General features: G+C 45.3%; 4 protein-coding genes across 4 annotated transcripts; all 4 read right to left on the bottom strand.

The window, feature by feature from the left end:
- Positions 1 to 4,575: 4,575 nt before the first annotated feature.
- On the bottom strand, positions 4,576 to 6,195 carry LOC127753238 (aspartic proteinase nepenthesin-1-like). The gene has a single exon (XM_052278714.1). It carries the CDS (start codon positions 6,126 to 6,128, stop codon positions 4,887 to 4,889), a length of 1,242 nt encoding a protein of 413 aa, XP_052134674.1. The 5' UTR covers positions 6,129 to 6,195; the 3' UTR covers positions 4,576 to 4,886.
- Positions 6,196 to 9,262: 3,067 nt separating this feature from the next.
- Positions 9,263 to 10,501, bottom strand: LOC127753514 (aspartic proteinase nepenthesin-1-like). The gene has a single exon (XM_052279003.1). The coding sequence runs from the start codon at positions 10,499 to 10,501 to the stop codon at positions 9,263 to 9,265; it is 1,239 nt and encodes a 412-aa protein (XP_052134963.1).
- A 3,424-nt stretch (positions 10,502 to 13,925) lies between these two features.
- LOC127753498 (aspartic proteinase nepenthesin-1-like) lies at positions 13,926 to 15,119 on the bottom strand. Its single transcript, XM_052278981.1, has one exon. It carries the CDS (start codon positions 15,117 to 15,119, stop codon positions 13,926 to 13,928), a length of 1,194 nt encoding a protein of 397 aa, XP_052134941.1.
- Positions 15,120 to 18,484: 3,365 nt separating this feature from the next.
- LOC127752970 (aspartic proteinase nepenthesin-1-like) lies at positions 18,485 to 19,903 on the bottom strand. The gene has a single exon (XM_052278421.1). It carries the CDS (start codon positions 19,794 to 19,796, stop codon positions 18,612 to 18,614), a length of 1,185 nt encoding a protein of 394 aa, XP_052134381.1. The 5' UTR covers positions 19,797 to 19,903; the 3' UTR covers positions 18,485 to 18,611.
- Positions 19,904 to 22,954: the final 3,051 nt, after the last annotated feature.

Genomic DNA, 22,954 nt, shown 5'->3' with positions numbered 1-22,954 from the left:
GATAACTGAAGATAAGCCTTGACTTGGATTGCAGCGGGAACACCACTCCACAGGCATCATCAACGGCACGGACGAAGCCTACTCCTCGGAATAGCCACCATCTGACACATACTCAAACTCTGGGGTTGGGGAAAAATAGAGTAAGACTGAGTACTACCCACTGTACTCAGCAAGTCATACCGGAACGGAGGGTATGATACAGGATATAACCAAAGGATAGCTAGAGCGGTTCATTTGCACAAAGCGGCATTTATAAACAGTAGTTGAAGGCAGTAAAACAGTTGTAATAATTAATCAATATTAACCATCCACTGTCCAACGCTACACCACGTTGCAACAGGCCCAACCATCCACCTGAACTAATGAATTCTATTAGCTAAATTAGGGTGAGACTAATCACGGTGAATCTGGTTGACCGCCCATAACTGCGGGCACGGCTATTCGAATAGTTTTACTCTGATCAAAGGTGAACAACTGTACCCACAAGACACAACCCCACGACACGTTCCCGTGCGCCGACATGCCACCATGACATACCAGAAAGAGGCCGTGACATGACCCTTCGCATAATCCCCTCTAACCAAACACACCACACCTCAGGTTTCACCCCCACTCCTCGCAAGGCAGCGGGCAGTCCCCTCTCGTGCCTAGGTGAATCCGAAAGCCGCATAGGCCGTCGCAGGGCCCATCCGAACTCCATCACGCTCACCCTTGCCTGGATGCGTCAGCTAGAGGAAAGCTACACTACAAGCCCAACCGTTGCCCACGCTGGCTTGTGGTAAGTACGAGGAATTCTTCCAGGGTTCCCCGCGAACCGGTCCTTAAGTGCCATGGACGCGACCATCAAAACCATGCACCCACAGCCCACCATTTAATATATTTTAATTAACCATCACCAGAGCGGTGGCACTAAACCAACAACAATACTAGAACCTGAAGTCTATGCATTAATGTGATTCCCCCATTGTGTGCTAGTTGAGCTAAGCATGGCTAAGCAATTCCTAATCCAACGTCTAATCATGTTATAACCCCAAGCTAACAAAGGAATGAGGTAATAAATAACATGGCTGAGACAGTAGGTAAATATCCCATGGTATCATTGAAAAACAATGCAGTATTTAAAGGAAAACGATAGACCATTTGCAATATAGGATCAAGATGTTCAAGTGACAAGCATGACTTGCCTTGCTCTGCTGCTGGAGGAACCTCGACGACTATCTCAAAGTACACCGGAGCATCGGGAGAGCCGGAATCTAAACGACATACAAAGCAAACAATACAAACAGGCTATGAGACTACAGAAACAGAGAACAAAACCATTTTTAATGGGTTATTTGTATTTTTCTTGATTTACTGAGACTTGAATGGGCTTAAACGGAGCACGGATGAATTTTAGAAGATTCACTGTGTTTTTACTATAAACAGAAAACCCTTAAATGATTTATTGTGCAATAATTAAACCCTGGAGAGAGAGGGGAGGCGCCGACATGCGAGCCCCACATGGCAGTGGCTCGGGGTGCCGGCTCATGGTGGACCAAACCCACGGGACCGGGGAGGAGGGTCTACCACGTGGCGCCGACGTGGCGGCCACGCGGCAGCCACGTGGGCGGCGAGGCGGACGGCCCCGATCTACCCGGGTAGATCGGACGGCGGCGGGTGCACGCGGCCGACGCTCACGGGCTCGGCTCAAGCCGGCCCAGCGGCCATGGCACGCAGCGGCGCGGCATCGGCGCAAGGCGGCGAGCGGCCGGCGGCGGAGAGCGGCGGCGACGCGACGGCGACACGGGCAGCGCTAGCGGCGGCTAAGCGGCTAGGCGGCGGCGCGGCGGCTAAGCGGCGCGGGAGAGAGAGAGAGAGAGGAAGGGGAGGAGGGGCCGCACCGACGACGATTGACGACGACGAGCGACGGAGGGCGATGACGACGAAGGGACGAGCTTCGGGGTCACCTAAGGAACACAATGGGGAAAGTTAGAGAGGAAGAGAGAGACCATCGAGGGTGGGATCGCCGGCCGAAGGTGGCGGCCATGGCAAAGCTCACCGGCGCGCGACAGAGGACGGGTTCCGGCGGCGGATTCCGACGGAGGAGGGGTGGACGAGGCGACCCGCACAACGGTGAACGTGACGGCATCGACGGCGCGGCTTGGCGCGGCGGCTAGCGGCGACCGGAGAGGCGGCGGCGGCGGCGGAGAGGAGGGCAGCGGCGCTAGGGCGGAGAAGAGCATGGGGAGGCTCAGCGAAATGGGGAAAAAGGGAGAGGGAGGGGCGGTGGTGCTTAAATAGGGGAAGAGGGGGCTTGGACGTGGCTGGGAGAGGCGGGAATTGCCGGCCGACGTGGGAGAGTGGGAGAGGAGAGAGAGGCGGGTTTCGAAATTTGAATCCCGGCCATCTTGTGGGCGCGGGCGAGCGGGAGAGGGGGTTGATAGGCGCGGGGAAGGCGGGCGCACGCGCGGGCGTGGCCGACGTGGCGCAGGGAGGCAGGAGAGGCGGGGGCGGCGGTTAGGGAGGCCGACCTCCTCCTCCGGCCGGAGGTTGGGGACGGGCCCGACAGGTGGGCCCCACCTGTCGGCGACCCCGGGAGAGAGAGGAGGTGCGCGGCTCAGCTGGGCCGTGGCCTTCAGCCGGCCCAGCGGGGAGGGGAAGGGAGAAAGAATGGGCCGGCAGCCCATTAGGAGAAGGGAGGGGGAAAAGAAAAGAAAAAAAAGGGGAAAACTAATTTCCAGGGATTTAAATAATGCTTGTGCTCATTTTTAATTGGTTAAAATTATTTCTAGAGCTCTGAAAATTCCACTAAAAATCTTGTTAGCATATTTTGACATGGAGAACTCAAGGAAAATTCCACATGCCATTTCCGATTATTATTTGCATTAATTCAATTAGGGTTTCTCTCTTGCTTTTACACAGGTAATTTCTCGAGGCTATCTATTAATTAATTTAGGCTTGGGAGAAGAACTTCAGGGTGTGACACTTACCATCTTAAGATATATCGGTTCAGCGTATCTAAAGTTTTAGTTTTGATTTTCCTCAAAATTTCGGTAGCACCAAAATTTCTAAAATTTTGGGATTTTCGCACCAAAATTATTTGAAATTTTAACACAATTTGACAAAACCTGAATAAATTTTGATCAAATTCACACAAAAAAAGAGAGAAATACAAAAAATTTTGGCTGAGATATTGCCTTGCTGGTGGGGTTCGAAATTACCGAAATTGCATATCAGGAGTTCTCATATGTATAGAGTGTACGTGTGTTCGTTCATAAGGATGAACGCGAGCGCGTGTAAAAGAGCATAGCATATGCGTTAGTACTATGTTTCTAAAAGTAATAGCGGCTTCTTGACATGCCATGGTTGTTGCCAAGCCATTGTGTTAGGGGGTGAGAGAGTGTTGTTGTCATAATATACAAAGAGTTCTGATATTGTATAATTTACACCAAACGACTTATAAAGTTGGGACTAGATATTCATCAGTTAACTGAAAATGTGTGAAACATCTGTTAATTTTTTAACTGAAAAGTTGCATCTATAAACCCTAACCCACACACCTATCTCTCCTCACTCCCCACCTACCCTTCTCTTTTGAAGAACATCAAAATACCATCTTAATTTGCTCCCATGTATTTCCCACCTATCATTGTGCATGTGGAATCGGCGTCAGTAAAGTAAAAATAAGCTAAAGATAGCATAATTTCACACCAAGGACTTTATCAAGGCTAGATTACAAAATACAAATTCCAATCAGGAGCAGAATGGGCTATATTCAAAGTGTAACGCATACCTTAATCTATAATGGAGCAGGTTTGCCATCTCATGAGCAGCCTGCATAATGAAGATTGCTCCCATAGGAACAGGAGAAACTAGTATGTGAAAACGGACGGGTACGGTCGGGTTATGAAATTCCCATATTCTAACTCATTTTTTTTTAAGTTCGGAGCCGAGTACAGGTATTACCGTACAACATATCACTTATCTATTATTTCCTTCGAATCGGATTCGGAAACGGATATCTATTTATATATCTAATTCATAGATATTAAATATAATAAATTAATTAAAGTATTAAAAGAGATACATCAAGAGAAAAAATATATAATATTACATGTGAGATCTCGTAAAATAGGGATTAACCAATCTTTTATCATGTTTATAGGTAAATTTATAATAAATTTTCATACATATTTTATAATATAGAACATACGGGCGGATACATGTCTTTCCGTATCCTAACCCATACTTTCTAACGGATTTGGATTCGAACTTGGATAGTATCGAATATTCTATTTTTTCTCCCATATTCCTCTCGCGAGCTTCGAGTCGGGCGGGTGGTCGGAAAATATCCGCACCATTTTCACCTCTTACCAATACTAGCTGCGAGCTGGAGAAAATGATTTAATTTTGGAACTGTGGTTTAGCAGGATAACTGAATGAGCAATCTGCTTCTAAAGTTGTAACCATATGTTAATAGAGCAATTAATTTTACCATCACTAATAAGAGGAAGGAGATGAAACATATTACATATGGAAATGATCAAGTGAATTCACTTGATCAAGTGAAATGATCAAGTGAATGATCGATGGAATTAAATCAAGTCCAGATCACGACTAAATATATTATTTGTTGCACTAACATAGAACTGACATATCACCCTAGGATACAAGCACGCAGGTTCACGAAGGAAAATGCGTTGACACTCGGAGAGCAGAGCAAAGCATGTCGCAGCACACACATGCTGCCTAGCTAGCTGCGTTACTTTAGAAAAATATACGGTGAAAACTATATATATATATATATATAGTGAAAATCTGAAAACTATCGTTGGATAAAAAATAGACGTCTGAGATTTGTCCACGTCATCACGATTAAAAATTATACTTCCAGATTTACTCATTAACTAAGGGAGTGAGCTGCAATCCGCAGGTTCGAAGGAGAGCGTCTCCTTCTTGAGATCGTAGAGGAAATGGACGTCCTCCTGCTGCAAGCTTCCCAGGACGCTCACCCCCTCCAGCCCCGTCCTGTTCAGCCACGCCATGCTCAGGATCGCCGCGCACGCCGTGTCCTTCTCCTCGCCGACGTCGATCAGGTACTTCGCTGGCGGCACCGTCAACGCGGCGGCGCCCTGGAACGTGAACACCAGGTCCGGCGCGGTGGCGCGGCTGAACCCCGCCGCCTTCTTGAAGCAGAGGTCGAACGGCTGCGGCGGCGTCGCCATCGGCGGCGCGGCCGCGCCGCCGACGGCCTCCGTCACCGCCTTCTTGAAGGCCTTGTACGCGCTGTCGACCAGGAGGCTGAACGGCGAGACGGTGTGCATCACGAGGATGCCGCCGCTCTGAGCCGTGGCAATCGTCGTGTTGCCGGCTCTAATGGCGTCCAGGCTGAGCAGGTAGTAGTTGCTGCCGTCATCGTCGGGCGAGGTCTTGATGAACGGCGCCGTCGAGGTGCTCTCGCTGCCGGCCAGCTTGGCGGAGGAGCCGAGGAACAGCCGGCTGCTCTTCCCGGTGTTGCGTGGCGAGAGGCAGTAGGAGAACCTGGAGAGCTTCATCTGCGCGACGAGCGACCATGGCGTCCTCCCTAGACCGATGAACCCGGAAGGACCGTCCATGGTGTCGATGTCGCTCGCCACGACGCACCCGAAGGCGAGCCTCGCCGTGGCCGTCCCGATGGCGAACGTGTCGGTGGCGGCGAACCCGGAGGTGTTCCCGCCCAGCTGGGTGGGCGGCCCCTTGTAGGAGCACACGTCGCCGGAGCAGCTGCGCGTCGGGATGGACTCGCAGACGGCGGTGCCGCACGGCTCCGGCTTGAAGGTGGACGACGCGTTCGGGACGAACACGGGCAGGTCCTGCTTGAAGCAGCGGCGGCACGCCGAGCACTGCGTCCAGACGAGCTCGCCGGCGACGTCGACGATCGCCGACGCGGGCTGCGGCGGCGTGCCGATGGTGAAGTTCGCCACGTAGTACGGCGGGGACCACCGGATGGGCACGACGGCCGCGCCTCCCGCCGGCGTCGCGTCGGCGAGGAGGCGGCCGCGCGTGGCTTGCTCTAGGCCTCGCCGGAGGTCGTCGTGCGCCGCCGCGAGTGAACACATCGTCGGCGGGATCAAGCACAGCACGAGCAGTGTTGTCACTAGCCTACCCATGATTACGACCACTGTTCGTTATCAATCAGCGAGCTAATGATCGTGATTTTAACTGCTGTTTCAAGAGCGCAAGGATGAGTTTGATCGTGATTTTGATCGAAGAGATGTGCAGCTATGGTTTATATAGGGAAAATTAGATCGATGCTGCAGGGATGCAGCGCAGCGGATTGGGTGTGCGTGCATCAGCATAACCGGGAGAAATTAATTAAGATATTGACAGTTCGACACCAACCGTAACTGAATAAAACTGATGTCAACGCCTCATTGTGTCGGACATTTTGTTGAAGTGAGATAGAGACGCATGCAAGATTATTTTTTAATAATAAAAATGGTTTGCATCTCTGTTAAAGTCGTGAACTCGTGATCTATAGTGGGCACTGAATGAAATGGCAATGTGAACGTATTTCTATCTATTCACATAATCACATACTACCAGAATTATTTCTCTATTTGGGCAGAACATTAAGAATGGGATGTTGTCAAAATGTAACTTATACCTTCGTCTGTAGTGGAGCAGGTTAGATATGTCATGACCAGCCTGCATAATGACAATTGTTCCATAGGAATAAGACAAACTAGTAGCTACAAACTGGGGGAGGTTTTAACTTTGGAACTGTGGTTGAGCAGAATAACTGAATAAACAATATGCTCCAAACCAGACTTACATTTTCTGCGAGCGCGCAAAAGGATTGCACGTCAATATATTAGCAGAAAAAGAGTTTTTGTTACACCAAGCAATCAACCATACTGGCTTATGCCCAAGGGGGGAGAAAAATAAAAATAAAAAACTCGAGCTAGGAACTACTAGAAGGCTAAAAACACAACTCCAAACAGCGGGAGGGGGCAGAGCCACGCTACACTCAAGAAATCCCCAAAAACAGCAACGCCGACTAAAGACTACAGCTGACCCTTCGAGCGGATGGACTCCCAAACTGGACTTACACAGCCCAAGCTTAACTCAGTAACTGTATGTAATTAATTACCCCTTTTTTTTAAGTACATGATATTGTTGACTCTTTACTTATGACATTTACTCCCTCTGTCCAGAAGTACTACGAGGGATTTTATTCCCTGGGTATGTCCAGGGACATAGTGGATTTGTCTCCTCCCGAAGCAAGCAAGCACAGCCTGTCAGCCTCCACCATCCATCACTCAGGCACTGTTTGGATACATGTGCTAAATTTTAAGTTCATGTCACATCGGATGTTGGGATACTAATTAAAAGTATTAAACGTAGACTAATGATAAAACTCATTCCATAACCCTGGACTAATTCGCGAGACGAATATATTGAACCTAATTAATCCATGATTAACCTATGTGATGCTAATTTATCAGAACTAAAGAAATACAAAGAATGTCTAGCACTCGTGCTACTTCGCACAGTCCATGTCAAAAAGGAAAAAATATACTCCCTCCATTTTAAAATATAAGCAGTTTTAGAATAGTAACAAGTCAAACATTTTTAACTTTGACAATTAATAGCAAAATAATAAAAAAGATCAATCATGTAAAATTGATGTTACTAGATTTATCATTAAATAAATTATAATAATATGCAACTCTTTTTTATTCAAAATGTTTTATTTTTGTGGATATTGTTGATTAAAGTAGCAACTCGTAAATTGTATCGGAGTCCAAAAATACTTATATTTTGGGACGGGTGGCGTACTACTGAGAACATACTAGTACTAGTGTACTACTACTTTGTTTATTGTGTCAATAATATACTCCTTCCGTCCCAAATTACTTGTCTTTTTAGGATTCAAACTTTGTCCCAAAATACTTGTCACAATGGAGTATTATTTGTCTCATCAATCACTTTTAATTCAAATTTATTTCTTTTTTACCCTCAACCACCCTCCTACATCTAAACATACAAAATTTAATGAGGGGTACTAAATAACCTAGAACGACAACTAATATGGGACGGATGAAGTACTCCCTCTATTCCAAATTGATCTACATATTTTATAGGTACACCAAGACCAAGAAAAGCTGATAACTCTCTCATACTATATTTACTCTAGCAACAAACTCAATGCATACACCATCCCTACTATTTTCTAGCTAATAGCAAATCAAGATATTGCATGTGGGTTATAAATACTTGTGTGCATAGATACATGCACCAATGTCCATTTACTCCAATGCACAAATAATGAATAGACTTAATAAATGAACACAAATATGTAGATCATTTAGAAATAATCTCAAAAAAACTATATGTAGATCAATTTGGAATGGAGGGAGTACTTATTTTCAAGCTACATAGACGTACTAGTACTAGTTACTCTTTCTTAATTTGTGCTATTTTAGACATAACATTATATTTATGGACGGAGTGAGTAACCAGCTGTCCTCTTCAAAAAAATTATATAAATATTATTTATTTTGGTGACACATATTTTAACATTAAAAAATTTAAACATGACTTGTATTTTAGCATATTACACTTTTTCTAAATAAGATAAATGGTTAAATATTTAAAAAACAACATCTATTAAAAACCAGAGGCAGTATGTTTATATATGCATTTTGACTGAAGTTCAAATACGTATCTCTCTGCACTCTACTGGTATGGCATATGTTTTATTTGTATAAAACTTGCTAATATTTATAATTGTATAAAACTTGCTGAGTTGGTACATGTCGTACAATATCTGCTGACATAGACAACCGTGTCGGACAGAGTCACAGAGATCAAATACTATTGATAAATCATACTCCCTCTGTCCATAAAAAACCAATCTATACCAGATATAATATATTCTAATACTACGAATCTGGATATACAGTATTACAATATGTCTAGATTTATTGTACTAGAATATATCATATCCAATACTATATTCGTTTTTTTTTTCAGGACGGAGGGAGTAAGACATGGAACAGATTGGATTCCGAAAAAAAAAATCACCACCGAATATTATTTAGACTACCTAGCATAAATCTGACATAAAATCAGATTAGGATACAAGCACGTAAGCGGAAGAGCAGGATGCTACTGAAGTTGAGAGCAAAGCATGCCGCCTGGTTGTGTTATTCTGACAATATAAGTATGCACACCTGCAAATCCAAGCAAGAACTGCTTCCTGAAGGAAGCAGCAGCAGCGGCCATGGCCATGGATTAATTAGGAGAGTGAGCTGCAGTCTGCAGCTTCGAAGGAGAGCGTCTCCTTCTCCAGGTCGTAGAGGAAGTGGACGTTCTGCTGCTGCAAGCCTCCCAGGAAGCTCATCCCTGCCACCTCCGTCGAGTTCAGCCTCGCCGAGCTCGCGATCGCCACGCACACCGTGTCGTCCCCGACGTCGAGCAGATAGTTCGTCGGCGGCACCGTCAACGCGGCGGCGCCCTGGAACGTGAGCACGACGTCCGGGGCTCCGCTGACCCCTCCTCTCTTGAAGCAAAGGTCGAATATAGATTGGAATTGCTCCGGCGGCGTCGCCGTCGGCCCGCCGACGGCGGCCGTCACCGCCTTCTTGAGGTCCTGGTACACGCTGTCGACCAGGAAGCTGACCGGCGAGAAGGTCTGAAGTACGACGGTGCTGCCGCTCTGAGGCACCGTGATCGCCGCCTCGTCGCCGGCTTTTATCCCTTCCAAATTGATGAGGTAATAAAGGCTCTTGATGTCGTCGGGAGAGCTCTTGACGAACGGCGTCGTCATGGCGCTCTTGCTGCCGGCGCCGTCCAGCTTCGCGGCGGCGCCGAGGAACAGCCGGCTGTTCTTCCCGTCGCCGTCGTGCGGCGCCAGGCAGTGCGAGAACGCGGTGATGTTCATCTGCGCGACGAGAGACAGCGGCGTCCTCGCTAGCCCGACGAACCCGGAAGGGCCGCCGTCCATGCGCTTGATGTCGCTCGCCACGACGCACCCGAAGGCGACGCTCGCCGCCGTGGCCGTGCCGATGGCGACGGCGTCGGTGCCAATCTTGCCGAAGGTGTGCTCGAACAGCTGGGTGCTCGCCTCGTAGGCGCACACGTCGTCGCCGGAGCAGTTGCGGATGCTCGTCGGGAAGAACTCGCAGAGCGCAGTGCCGCACGGCTCCGGCCGGTAGGTGGACGACTTGGTCGGGTCGAACGGCGGGAGCTCCTGCTTGAAGCAGCTGCTGCTGCTGCACTGCGAGCACTGCGTCCAGACGAGCAGCCCGCCGACGTCGATGAACGCCGACGCGGGCTGCGGCGGCGTGCCGATGGTGAAGCTCACCACGTTGTAGAGCTCGCGGGACCAGTGGAGCGGCACGACCGCCGCGCCGCCGTCGGCGAGGAGGCGGCCGCGCATGGCTCGCCGGAAGTCGTGCCCGCGAAGCGCCGCGGCGCACGTCGTCGTCAGAGAGATCAAGCACAGCACGAGCAGTGTTACGACTAGCCTTCCCATTATATATTATTGTGATTAATTACTGTCTCGAGCTAATGAGTATGATATCCAAGTCGAGAGGTAGGGTTTATATAGGAAGCGTAGCTGCATATGATTGGCTGCATGCAATAAACCAGGATTAATTAAGATGAGTTAATTATTAACACTGTAATGTCGTAGTAACTGAATAACTGAAAGATTTTTTTTAAAAAAAACAATGGATGTCAACGCCTCGTCGTTTAATTGGTACTCCCTCCGGTTCCATATTAATTGACGTTTTGGATAAGATTAAGGTCAAATTTTTATAACTTTAACCATCAATAACTTTAAAAATATTTAGTTTAAAGAAACTAGAACAACATATATAGATTTATCTTTTAAAGTACTATAATAAAAATAAACATGTATTTATTTATTATATATATTATAATAGAAAAATAAGATCAAAGATATATTTTGTAGATCGTGTTATTGTCTAAAATGTCAATTAAAATGAAACTACGTGAGAGAGAGACTAGTCGAGGATCTAGTGGGCACGAAATGATAGTGAATTTTTAATTAACTGCTTGAGCCTTCACAGAGCAGGCCAGGTTGGTTTCCCAATTTCGGACCAAAAACCGTTCATGAGCGATGTCTTTGGGTTTCGTGGTAATCATCGATAAATTTACAAAAACAGATAAAATCTAACAGATAAAAAAATAAGCTGAATAAACAGATGTCAACGTACGCCTCATCGTTTAATTGGTACGCGAGAGAGACTCGTCGAGGATTAGTGGGCACGAAATGACAGTGAAATTGAATGAACCACTTGAGCCTTCATGGAGCAGGGTTGGGTACACAATTTTGATAGTGGATAAAAACCGTTCATGAGTGGTGTATTCGGATTTCACAGTAACCATTGATAAATCCATAAAAACAAATAAAATTGGATCAATCTAGCTTCTCAAAATCTAAAATTCAGTTTGATCTTTTTAATTAACCAAAAGAAACCTAGCAATTTGTGTTTTTGACCTGGTTAGGGAAGTCCGGATTTCATCGGATGGTAAACCCTATCATATAGTTGTCACATGGATCTCTATAGAATATGCGTTGAGCGCGCAACGTGGCAACTTTTGGTTGGCTACATAGCAGAAGTTTTCATTAGCATTACTGACCACCTGTTCGCATAGATCGCGCCTCGACCCTGTAGCTAGGACATTATATCTAAAAAAACATTGACAACGACGGCACCATATATATCGGCGTCATTCTTCTCTAAAAAAATACCGGTGTCATTCAGACTATAAAGGTTCAATTATGCACATAATTATCATTCAGACATCACTGATGTTGTTACATCCGAATAGATAATGTTTTCTTCAGTTTAAACCGTTCCCTAGTAAAAACTGTATATAGCTTTATAAAAAAAATTTCTTAAATAAACCTTTCAGCCATGTCGCCAACCGTACCTTTGACCATGGCTAGGCAATGGCTTTTAATTTTACCATACTATTGTGGGTGATAGATATAGCAACAGCTTCTTGTCATGCCATTGTAATAGACATATTGGATTAGTATTGTAAAGACAAAATGAAAGTGTTCCGTTCAGAGGTTTTAGATTTGACAAAAGCTTACTATAAATATTATTGAAACGGGTTAAATAAATGTATCCTTTTTTGGAGGTGAATTTTACACGGTTTTCGATGGTTACCGCGGTAAACACCCCCCCCCCTCGGGGCCAAAAAAAAAAGATAAGGGCAGCCCTGAACACATGAGCTGTGGTCCTGTGGATATATCAATCATTTAAAGTTAGAGGATCTATTTTCCTTGGACTTGCGGTTACCACATTTTCCCTGATTTGCTGGCTTCATGCTTGGTCTAGTCTACTTCATCTACTACCCGTTTCATTCTAAAATAAATAAACATAGTACAAGATGTGATATATTATAGTATTATTATGAATTTGGTCTGTTTAGATTCCAGATTCGTACTATCATAATTTATCACATTTTATGCGGAGTTTGTTTATTTTTTTCTCTATTAAAACCCGTATATAGCTTTATAAAAAAAAATCTTAAATGAGTCTTTTAGCCATGTCGCCATAGCTTCCAGCAAGAAGCAGTAGCCGCCCCCACTTTAGAGGCTCTAGCGAGATTTCCTTACTACTCCCTCCGTTTGACTTTTTAGCACATGTTTGACCGTTCGTCTTATTCAAAAACTTTTGTGAAATATGTAAAACTATATGTATACATATAAGTATATTTAACAATGAATCTAATGATAGGAAAATAATTAATAATTATTTAAATTTTTTAAATAAGACGAATGGTCAAACATATTTTAAAAAGTCAATGACGTCAAATATTTAAAAACGGAGGGAGTACCTTATACCCTCCTCCATTATCTTTGTCAAATTTGCAGCGCCACCGTAGTCCTCTTCCTCAAATTCAGTGTTGATTCCCCTACCCCGCCTCTCCTCCACCGTCTCCCGCAACTCACGCTGCAGGATCCAGCACTACCACCCTATCTCCTAACCACTCCGGCGATATATATTCCCTGATGTTAAGTGCTAACACTAGCCAACTTAACTGCCCTCCTTCTCTCTAGAGGCCGAGGTGGTGACCATGCTAGGTCCCTGCTACCTCGGCCATCGTCTCTTTTAAGCTCGGAACACCCCCCCCCCCCCCCCCTCCCCTTCCACCTTCTCTTTTGAAGAACATCAAAATACCATCTTAATTCGCTCCGAGGTATTTCCCATCAATCCTTGTGCATGTGGAATCGGTGTCAGTAGAGTAAAAATAAGCTAAAGATAACAGAACTTTACACCAATTAAGGACTTTATGAAGACAAGATTGCAAAATACAATTTCCAATTGGGAGCAGAATGGGTTGCATTCAAAGTGTAACGTATACCTTAATTTATAATGGAGCAGGTTTGTCATCTCATGAGCAGCCTGCGTAATGACGATTGCTCCATAGGAACAAGAGAAACTAATACTTAGCTGCGAGCTGGGGAAACTGATTTAATTTTGGAACTGTGGTTTAGCAGGATAACTGAATGAGCAATCTGTTTCTATAAGTTGTAGCCTTATGTTAATAGAGCAATTAATTTTAATTTTACCATCATTAATAAGGGGAAGGAGACCGTGAGAATAAAACATTACATATGGGAATGATCAAGTGAATGACGGAATTAAATCAAGTCCAGATCACGACTGAATATATTATTTGCACTAACAAGTAACATATCACCCTAGGATGCCACACACAAGCACGCAGGTTCACGAAGGAAAATGCGTAGACACTGGGAGAGCAAAGCAAAGCATGTCGCAGCACACATGCATGCATGCTGCCTAGCTAGCTGCGTTATTATGGCTATAAACATGCGAGTTGTACACACCTGACAACCACACAAACATATACAGCCAAGCTGACGCACAAACTGCACAGGCTGCAGCCAATGTTAGTTAGGAGAGTGAGCTGCAGTCTGCAGGCTCGAAGGAGAGCATGTCCTTGTCGAGGTCGAAGAGGAGATGGACGTTCTCCTGCTGAAAGCTTCCCAGGATGTTCAGCCCGTCCAACGCCGTGATGTTCAGCAGCGCGATGCTCATCACCGACAAGCAAACCGTGTCGTTCCCAACGTCGAACAGGTAGTTCGCCGGCGGCACCGTCAGCGCGGCGCCGGCCTGGAACGTGAACACGAGGTCCGGCGCGCCGCTGACCCCCGCCTTCGGGAAGCAGACCTCGAAGGGCTCCCCCACCGGCGTCGCCGTCGGCGCGGCGCCGACGGAAGCCATCACCGCCTTCTTGAATTCCTGGTACACGCTGTCGACCAGCAAGCTGACCCGCACGACGGCGGTCTGGACCAGGACGGTGTTGCGGCCCTGAGGCATCGTGATCGTCGCGTCGCCGGCCTTGATCTCCTCCAACTCGATCGGATAATATTGGCTCATGCCATCGTTGGGAGAGGTCTTGACGAACGGCGTCCAGGCGCCGCCGCCGGCCAGTTTGGCGGAGGCGCCGAGGAACAGCCGGCTGTTCTTCCCGGTGTCGTGTGGCGCCAGGCAGTAGGAGAACCTGGTGAGCTTCATCTGCGCGACGAGCGACCACGGCGTCCTCCCTAACCCGATGAACCCGGAAGGCCCGCCCATGGTGTCGATGTCGCTCGCCACGACGCACCCGAAGCCGAGGCTCGCCGGCGCCGCCGTCCCGATGGCGAACGTGTCAGTGGCGACGATGCCGACGGTGTGCCCGCCCAGCCCGGTGACCCCGTCGTAGGCGCACACGTCGCTGGCGCACTTGGGCGTCGGGATGGACTTGCAGACGTCGGTGCCGCACGGCTCCGGCTTGAAGGTGGACGACGCGTTCGGGACGAACACGGGCAGGTCCTGCTTGAAGCAGTGGATGCACTGCGAGCACTGCGTCCAGACGAGCTCGCCGGTGAGATCGATGAACGCCGACGCTGCCTGCGGCGGCGTGCCGATGGTGAAGTTCGCCACGTTGTAGAGCTCGGGGGACCAGTGGAACGGCACGACCGCGCCGCCGCCGTCGGCGAGGAGGCGGCCGCGCATGGCTCGCCGGAGGTCGTGCCCGCGAAGCGCCGCGGCGCACGTCGTCGCCGCGGCGCACAGCACGAGCAGTGTTACGATTAGCCTTCCCATTATGATGATCGACTAATGTCTCGAGCTAATGAGTATGATCAAAGTCGAGAGGTAGGGTTTATATAGGAAGCTTATATCTGCAGATGATTGGCTGCATGCAATAAACCAGGAGTAAGATGATTTTAACTAACACTGTAATGTCGCATAGTAATTGAATAAATCTAACCGATAAAAAAAACTGAATAAACAGATGTCAACGTACGCCTCATCGTTTAATTGGTACGCGAGAGAGACTCGTCGAGGATTAGTGGGCACGAAATGACAGTGAAATTGAATGAACCACTTGAGCCTTCATGGAGCAGGGTTGGGTTCACAATCTATCTATTATATTATTAAAGGAATAAAAAAAGAAGCCTCCACATTCGTTCTCATGGTTTAGAAATTCTTACATTAATCGGAGAAAAAGAGAAAGCAGAGTCCATATAGAAATACAATTTAGAAATAGTTGAAATTCAGAATTAAAAAATAAGGAATATTAGAAGAGGAGACTAGAGTCCATATGGAAATACAATTAGGAAATAACTGAAATTTGTAATTAAAAATAAGGAATATTAGAAGTAGAGTATAGAGTCCATATAGAAATACAATCAGGAAATAATAGAAATTCAGAATTAAAAATAAGGAATATTAGAAGTAGAGTATAGAGTCTATATAGAAATATAATTAAGAAAAAAAAAGAAATTTGGAATTAAAAAATAAGGAATATTAGAAGTAGAGTATAGAGTCCATATAGAAATTTAAAACTAACTAAAATTCGGAATAAAAAGGAGCCTCCACGTTTGCTCTCATGACCTAGAAATTTTCACATTAATCGGAGAAAAAGAAAAAGCAGAGTCCATACAGAAATACAATTTAGAAATAGCTGAAATTCGGAATTAAAAAATAAGGAATATTAGAAGAGTAGACTAGAGTCCATATAGAAATACAATTTAGAAATAGTTGAAATTCGGAATTAAAAAATAAGGACTATTAGAAGAGGAGACTAGAGTCCATATAGAAATACAATTAGAAAATAACTGGAATTCGGAATTAAAAATAAGAAATATTAGAAGTAGAGTATAGAGTCCATATAGATATACAATTAGGAAATAATAGAAACTCGGAATTAAAAATAAGGAATATTAGAAGTAGAGTATAGAGCCCATATAGAAATACAATTAAGAAAAAAAAGAAATTCGGAATTAAAAAATAAGGAATATTAGAAGTAGAGTATAGAGTCCACATAGGAATTTAAAACTAACTAAAATTCAGAATAAACATAATAAAATTAAAAGTAGAGTTTAGAGTCCGTATAAAAATACAATTTACAAATAACTAAAATTCGAAATTAATAAAAAAAACATGGGAAGAAGAGTTTAAAGTCAATATAGGAATACAATTTAGAAGTAACTGAAATTTAAAATTAAAAATTAAAGAATATTGAAAGATGAGTTTAGAGTCCACATAGAAATACAATTAGAAATAATAAAAATTCAGAATTAAAAAAAGAAATATTAAAAGACGAGTCTAGAGTCCATATAGGAATATATATAATTTATAAATAACAAAAAATTGATATTAAAAATAATTAATAACTAACACGTATATAAAATACAATATGAATATTACACATTAGTAGTTTCGTAAAGTTATTGCAAAATTTAAAATTATGTTGTCATTGTAATATATTTTAATAATATAATGAGAAAACATATATGCTATTATATAAGAGAAAATATAATGATGCTAGCCGCGCAATCTGCGCGGGCCACCATGCTAGTTCTGATAGTGAGAATAAAAACCGTTCATGAGTGGATTTTAGTGTAACCATTGATAAATTGATAAAAACAAATAAAATTGGATCAATCTATCTTCTCAAAATTTAAAATTCAGTTTGATCTTTTTAATTAACCAAAAGAAACCTAGCAATTTGTGTTTTCGTCACATGCATGGATCTTTATAGAATATGTGTTGAGCACGCAACGTGGCAACTTTTGGTTGGCTACATAGTAGAAGTTTTCTTTAGCAGTAGTGACCACCTGTTCGCATAGATCGTGCCTCGACCCTGTAGCTAGGACATTCTATCTCAAAAACCATTGACAATGACTGCACCATATCGGTGTCATTCTTCTCTAAAAAAATACCGGTGTCATTCACACTATAAAGGTTCAATTATGCGCATAAGTATCATTCAGACATCACTGATGTTGTTACATCCGAATGAATAATATTTTCTTCAGTTTAACCGTTCTCTAGTAAAAACTGTATATAGCTTTATAATTTTTTTTATTAAATAAACCTTTCAGCCATGTCGCCAACCATACCTTTGACCATGGCTAGGCAATAGTTTTTAATTTTACCATACTACGGTGGGTGATAGATATAGCAACGGCTTCTTGTCATGCCATTGTATTAGACATATTGGATTAGTATTGTAAAGACAAAATGAGAGTGTTCCATTCAAAAGGTTTTAGATTTGACAAAAGCTTATTATAAATATTATTGGAACAGGTTAAATGAAAAATGTTATATTTTTGGAGGTGAATTTTACGCGGTTTTCGGCGATTACCACGGTAACGCCCCCTCCCCCCCCCCCCCCCCCCCCTAAAAAAATAAAAAGGATAAGAGCAGCCATGGAAACATGAGCTGTGGATATACAGAGAATAGTAAGTTAGAGGATTTATTTTCTTTGGACTTGCGGTTACCACATTTACCCTGATCTGCTGGCTTCATGCTTGGTCTAGTCTACTTCATCTACTACCCCATTCAGTCTAAAATAAATAAATATAGTATAAGATGTGATACATAACATTATTATGAATTTGGTATGTTTAAATTCGTAGTACTTAAGAACCTATCTAGATTCGTACTATCATAATTTATCACATTTTAGCGAAGTTTGTTTATTTTTAATGGAGCGAATACGTGGTTAGTTAGTGCGAGTGTGGTAGTACGTGTGAAGCGGCTTCTGGTGGAAAAAGTCGTCTCCAGCACGTGATCCAGAAATGCAAGGTGGATTAAGCATAAATGTTGCTGTTTTAGAGTTCCACTTGTCATATTTGGTGATTAATTTGGTATATCAGTTCAGTCGTCGTAACTCGTAATCCATGACTATTGACTAATTAGATTTCTTAGCAATGCCTCCCAACAATTGATCGACTTGAAGCTACCGGTCTGATTTAATTTCAGAGTGTTTTGCTAAGATAACTGAAGAGGCATGCAGTTTGTTTCTGAAGCTGTAAGACGAAACTTGGTTGATGAACCACATTTTTTTTTGAAAGAAAAACTGTAGGAGAGCATCCTAATTCCTACAGTGGTTGATGAACCATTAAAGTATTAAACATGGAACAGAGATTGAAATCGAAGTAGGCCAGATCGCCACAGAATAATAATAAGAATGGAGTATTATTTTCACCAACATGAGCATGCTGCAGCTCATGCCGCAAGGCTGCGTTATTCAGAAGTACACATACATATGCAGAAAGTAATTAAGTAGCAGCAGCCATTGATTAGCTAGGAGAGTTTAGTGCAGTCTGCAGGCTCGAAGGAGAGCGTCTCCTTGTCAAGGTCGAAGAGGAAATGGATGTTCTCCTGCTGCAAGCTTCCCAGCAAGCTCAGCTCCGTCGTCGAGTTCAGCCGCGCCGAGCTCAGCATGGCGAGGCACACCGTGCCGTTCTTGTAGTCGAGCAGGTAGTTCGACGCCGCCACCGTCATGGCGGCGCCGCCCCGGAACGTGAACACGAGGTCCGGCGCCGCGCCGCTGGCCCCCGATTTCGGGAAGCAGAGGTCGAACGGCTCCACCGGCGTCGCCATCGGCGGTGCGCCGACGGCGACCGTCACCGCCTTCTTGACGGCCTGGTAGGCGCCGTCGACGAGGAAGCTGATCGGCGAGAAGGTGTCGAGCAGGACGGTGCTGCCGCTCGGCGGCAGCGGGATCATCGCGTCGCCGGCCTTCAGCCCTTCGAGTTGGACCTTGTAGTAGTTGCTCAGGTCATTGCCGTTGCCGGAGATGTTGACGAACGGCGTCGAGGCGGCCTTGCCGCCGCCGGCGAGCTTCGCGGAGGAGCCGAGGAACAGCGCGCTGTTCTTCCCGGCGTCGTGCGGCGCCAGGCAGTAGGAGAACGCGGCGACGCCCGTCTGGGTGACGAGCGACCACGGCGTCCTCCCTAGCCCGACGATCCCGGAAGGCCCGCCCATGGTGTCGATGTCGCTCGCCACGACGCACCCGAACGCGAGGCTCGCCTTGGCCGTCCCGACGGCGAAGGTGTCGGTGCCGACCTTGCCGCCGGTGTCCCCGGCATTGGTGGACGCCTCGTACGCGCACACGTTGCCGGAGCAGTTGCGGACGTCGCTCGGGATGGACTCGCAGAGCGGGGTGCCGCACGGCTCCGCCCGGTAGGTGTTCGACGCGGTCGGGTCGAACAGTGGCGTGCCCTGCTCGAAGCAGCGGCCGCACTGCTTGCACTGCGTCCAGACGAGCTCCCCGGCGAGGTCGATGACCGCCGACGCCGGCTGCGGCGGCGTGCCGATGGTGAAGTTCGCGACGTAGTTCATTGCCTGGGTCCAGTGGATGGGCACGACGGCGCCTCCCTCCATCGCGTCGTCGGCGAGGAGGCGGCCGTGCACGCGGAACGCGGCGGCGCGCGCCGTGACAGAGATGAAGCACAGCACCAGCAGCGTTGCCACTGGCCTTCCCATGATTATGGCTACTGTTAGTTTAGTATCAACAAGCGATGCTAATGAGGAATTGATGCTTGATTATGATCGAAGTTGATGAGTAGCTAGGTTTATATAGGGACAGTAGCTGCAGCTGATTGGTTTGCATGGACGAACCACGAGAACATAGGACTGAATAAATTGATGTTAACTTCTGGGTGTGTTCGGGAGGAGGGGTTGCCTCTCGGCACGTAAAACGGAACACGTATTATTGTACGATTAATTAAGTATTAACTATTGAAACAACTTTCGCATAAAAATAGTTAATACTTTTTTAAAACAACTTTCGCATAGAAATGTTTTTTAAAAAAACACACCATTGAATAGTTTGAAAAGCGTGTGTATGAAAAACGAAAGATGTGAATTAGGAAAAATGAGATAAGAACTCATAATCGTTAATAAGTGAGCACGAAATAACTGTGAAATGGATGAGACACTTGAGCCTTCATGGAGTCGTTGATTCTCTATATAAATATACTATATCTCCAATGGATCAAGTTTAATATATTGACGGCAATGTGCTTATTCAGCAACGTGGAATTTATATGTTCAGCAATGTGGCCCACCGTTGATTGGCTGGAGAGGTGAAGAAATTCAGTGCGTACGTTGTACTTACGACCTGTTCGCAGAGCAAACGTGGCCCTGTTGCTGCTAGGAGTTCCATTCAAACACAAACGTCACCGATCGATACAGTTACCTACAACGGTGAGGATAACATTACATTTTGAACCTTTAATTCTCTAGTAAAAATTAATAACCTAGTCAAGAGCCATCTATGGTCTATAGCTGGCGTCCCCGTTTTTGGGGACTAGTTGGGAGTGTAGCGTGGCTCGGCCCCTTCCCGCTGCTTGGAGTTTGTATTTAGCCGCCGTAGTTTTTTAAGCTTCAGCTTCTTATTTTGCTTTTTTTCCCTTCCCTTTACGTAAGCCGGTCTGGCTGATTGCGTCATGTAACTATAACTCTTTTCTTCTAATATATTGATGTGCAATCCTTTTACGCGTTCGCGAAAAAATAAACCTAGTCATACAATTCATGATTTTAAGAAAAAAAAACTCATAACCACCATTTTGTCTATTCAAATAATTGTGTCGACAACGTGTGACAGGCACAATAGCGGTTTCTTGCAATGCTATGTTACCAGATTGCTATACTTCCTCTGTCCCAAATTATAGGGTCTATATTTTTTTAAACAGTCTTCAATAACCTATTTTGATAATTAATTTATTCCATGTTATGTTCCAAACAAATATGAAATTAGCATCACATTAAAGTTCTTTTAAAATATTAATATAGTGATATAACATGCATAATACTTAATTAGCATATATGTGGTTAGTATGATTATTAATCAAGAGTTACCAAGTTTGTTTTTCTTTAAAAAAGATAGTGACTTATAATTTGGACAAAGGGAGTACCATAATATTATAACTGCCGCAGCTAGCATTGTTCTTTTTGTTACGCCAAGAAGATATGGCATCGCCAAAATATACTCCCTCGGCAAGAAAAAAAGTTAATTTTAAGGATGAATATAATCTAGATATACCTGTATATTCATCTCTATAATTATTTTTTTTTACTGAGGTAACTAAAAATCGCCCTGTATCGATGTTAACTCAATTCAACTCGTTGATCAAGCTGGCAGATCAGATCAAGCATGACTATTTGTCAGTCAAGTTCACTTTGTTGATCCCCGGCCTCAACTAAAAAAACAAAAAAAAAGTTCAGTTGTTGACATTACGCAGGAAGTTTAACCAACGAAAGGGTGAGGAAGTTCATGACGTACGGTTTCACATGATCGATTGATCGATGCAAAAAAAAAGTCGCAGGCTATCATGATATACCCATGCAGTAAACAACGCGTATCGGTCGGCGACGACTCGGCGCGGTACGTAGGAGTATATGCGAGGCATTTCCCGGCAGGTAGCACATGCGTAAGCATGTATGATCTGGTCGTCGTCATACGCGGCTACTGGCTAGGGGTGGCAATTTGCAGACAGTAAATGCGGGGGCGCATGCGGGGATAAGAGTTGACCCACGAGGCTCCGAAGTCACGAGTTAAAAGCATCTCCAACAACCTTTTTAACTGGATATATGGTGAAGCTATCTAGCTGTCCAAAACACTTTCTCCCTTGGTCTAAACTTGTCAAGCCAAAGTCACTAGCTAACAGTGGGCCCCACGTGCATTTCTCCTCCCAAAACAATGGGCCCACGTGCTTTTGCCCCTACCTCTGCTTTTCTTCACGCTTCTCTCTCTCGTATCCGTCGTCGTTCATTGCTGCCCGCCGGCTCGGTGGCTCGCTGCTGTTTGCTGGCCCTACCGGCCATCGCCTCCCCTGCCAGCTGCCGCCACCTCTGCTGGCCGCTGTCGCCTTCCTTCTTCAACGTCGGCCATCGGCGCAACTCGACAAGGAGGGCGACGGAGCCGGTATGCACCATCGACGGCAAGGGAGGGAGGGCGCGACGGTGAGGGAGGCCAGCGAGGAGTTGATCCCGTCATCGTCTCATGTGCTCGTAGTTGTCTAGCGTCGGCCATCATCGCGTGAAACAGCAGTGGCGCCGCCGGCTCCCCATCACTTGCCCCCTAGCCTTGAGCCACCGCCTCCTCATGCACTGGTTGGGAAGAGGGCCGTCGGGTGGGTGGGGATGGGGAAGGGGAAAGATGTGGACTGTGGAGAAAAAGAAGGGAAGAAGAAGGTAGATATTGGCATGTGGGATCCACTGCCAGATTGGAGACCCCCCGGCGCTGCTACCCCTATTCAACATGTACATACGGTAATATGATGAACAATACTCTTGTGCGATCTAAATCTTTGTTATTCAATCTAATGATGGTTAGAGCAAGATTAATAATGAAGTAAGCAGGCTATAATTTTCATCCGCATCAGATATAGATAATTTACCGTCTCTAAGGTACTAATAGCTAACTGCAATAGTACGATCAAAATTTTTATTTTACTCATGTTAATCTCTCTCCTATGCTTTCTCCCTTGTTCCTATTCGTTGGGCCCACATTGCTGCGTTGAATGCGTTGGAGTAGTAGAGTTCACTAGCCGCTATTAGTCCATCTTAAAACCAATATATATATAATAAATTAACTATATAATTGTTTCCATATTTTCTTCTCACTATCTCTCTCACCT

The sequence above is a fragment of the Oryza glaberrima genome, chromosome 10 (genome assembly GCF_000147395.1).
Source record: "Oryza glaberrima chromosome 10, OglaRS2, whole genome shotgun sequence".
NCBI lineage: Eukaryota > Viridiplantae > Streptophyta > Magnoliopsida > Poales > Poaceae > Oryza > Oryza glaberrima.
This window is presented reverse-complemented; position numbering and strand designations above follow the sequence as displayed.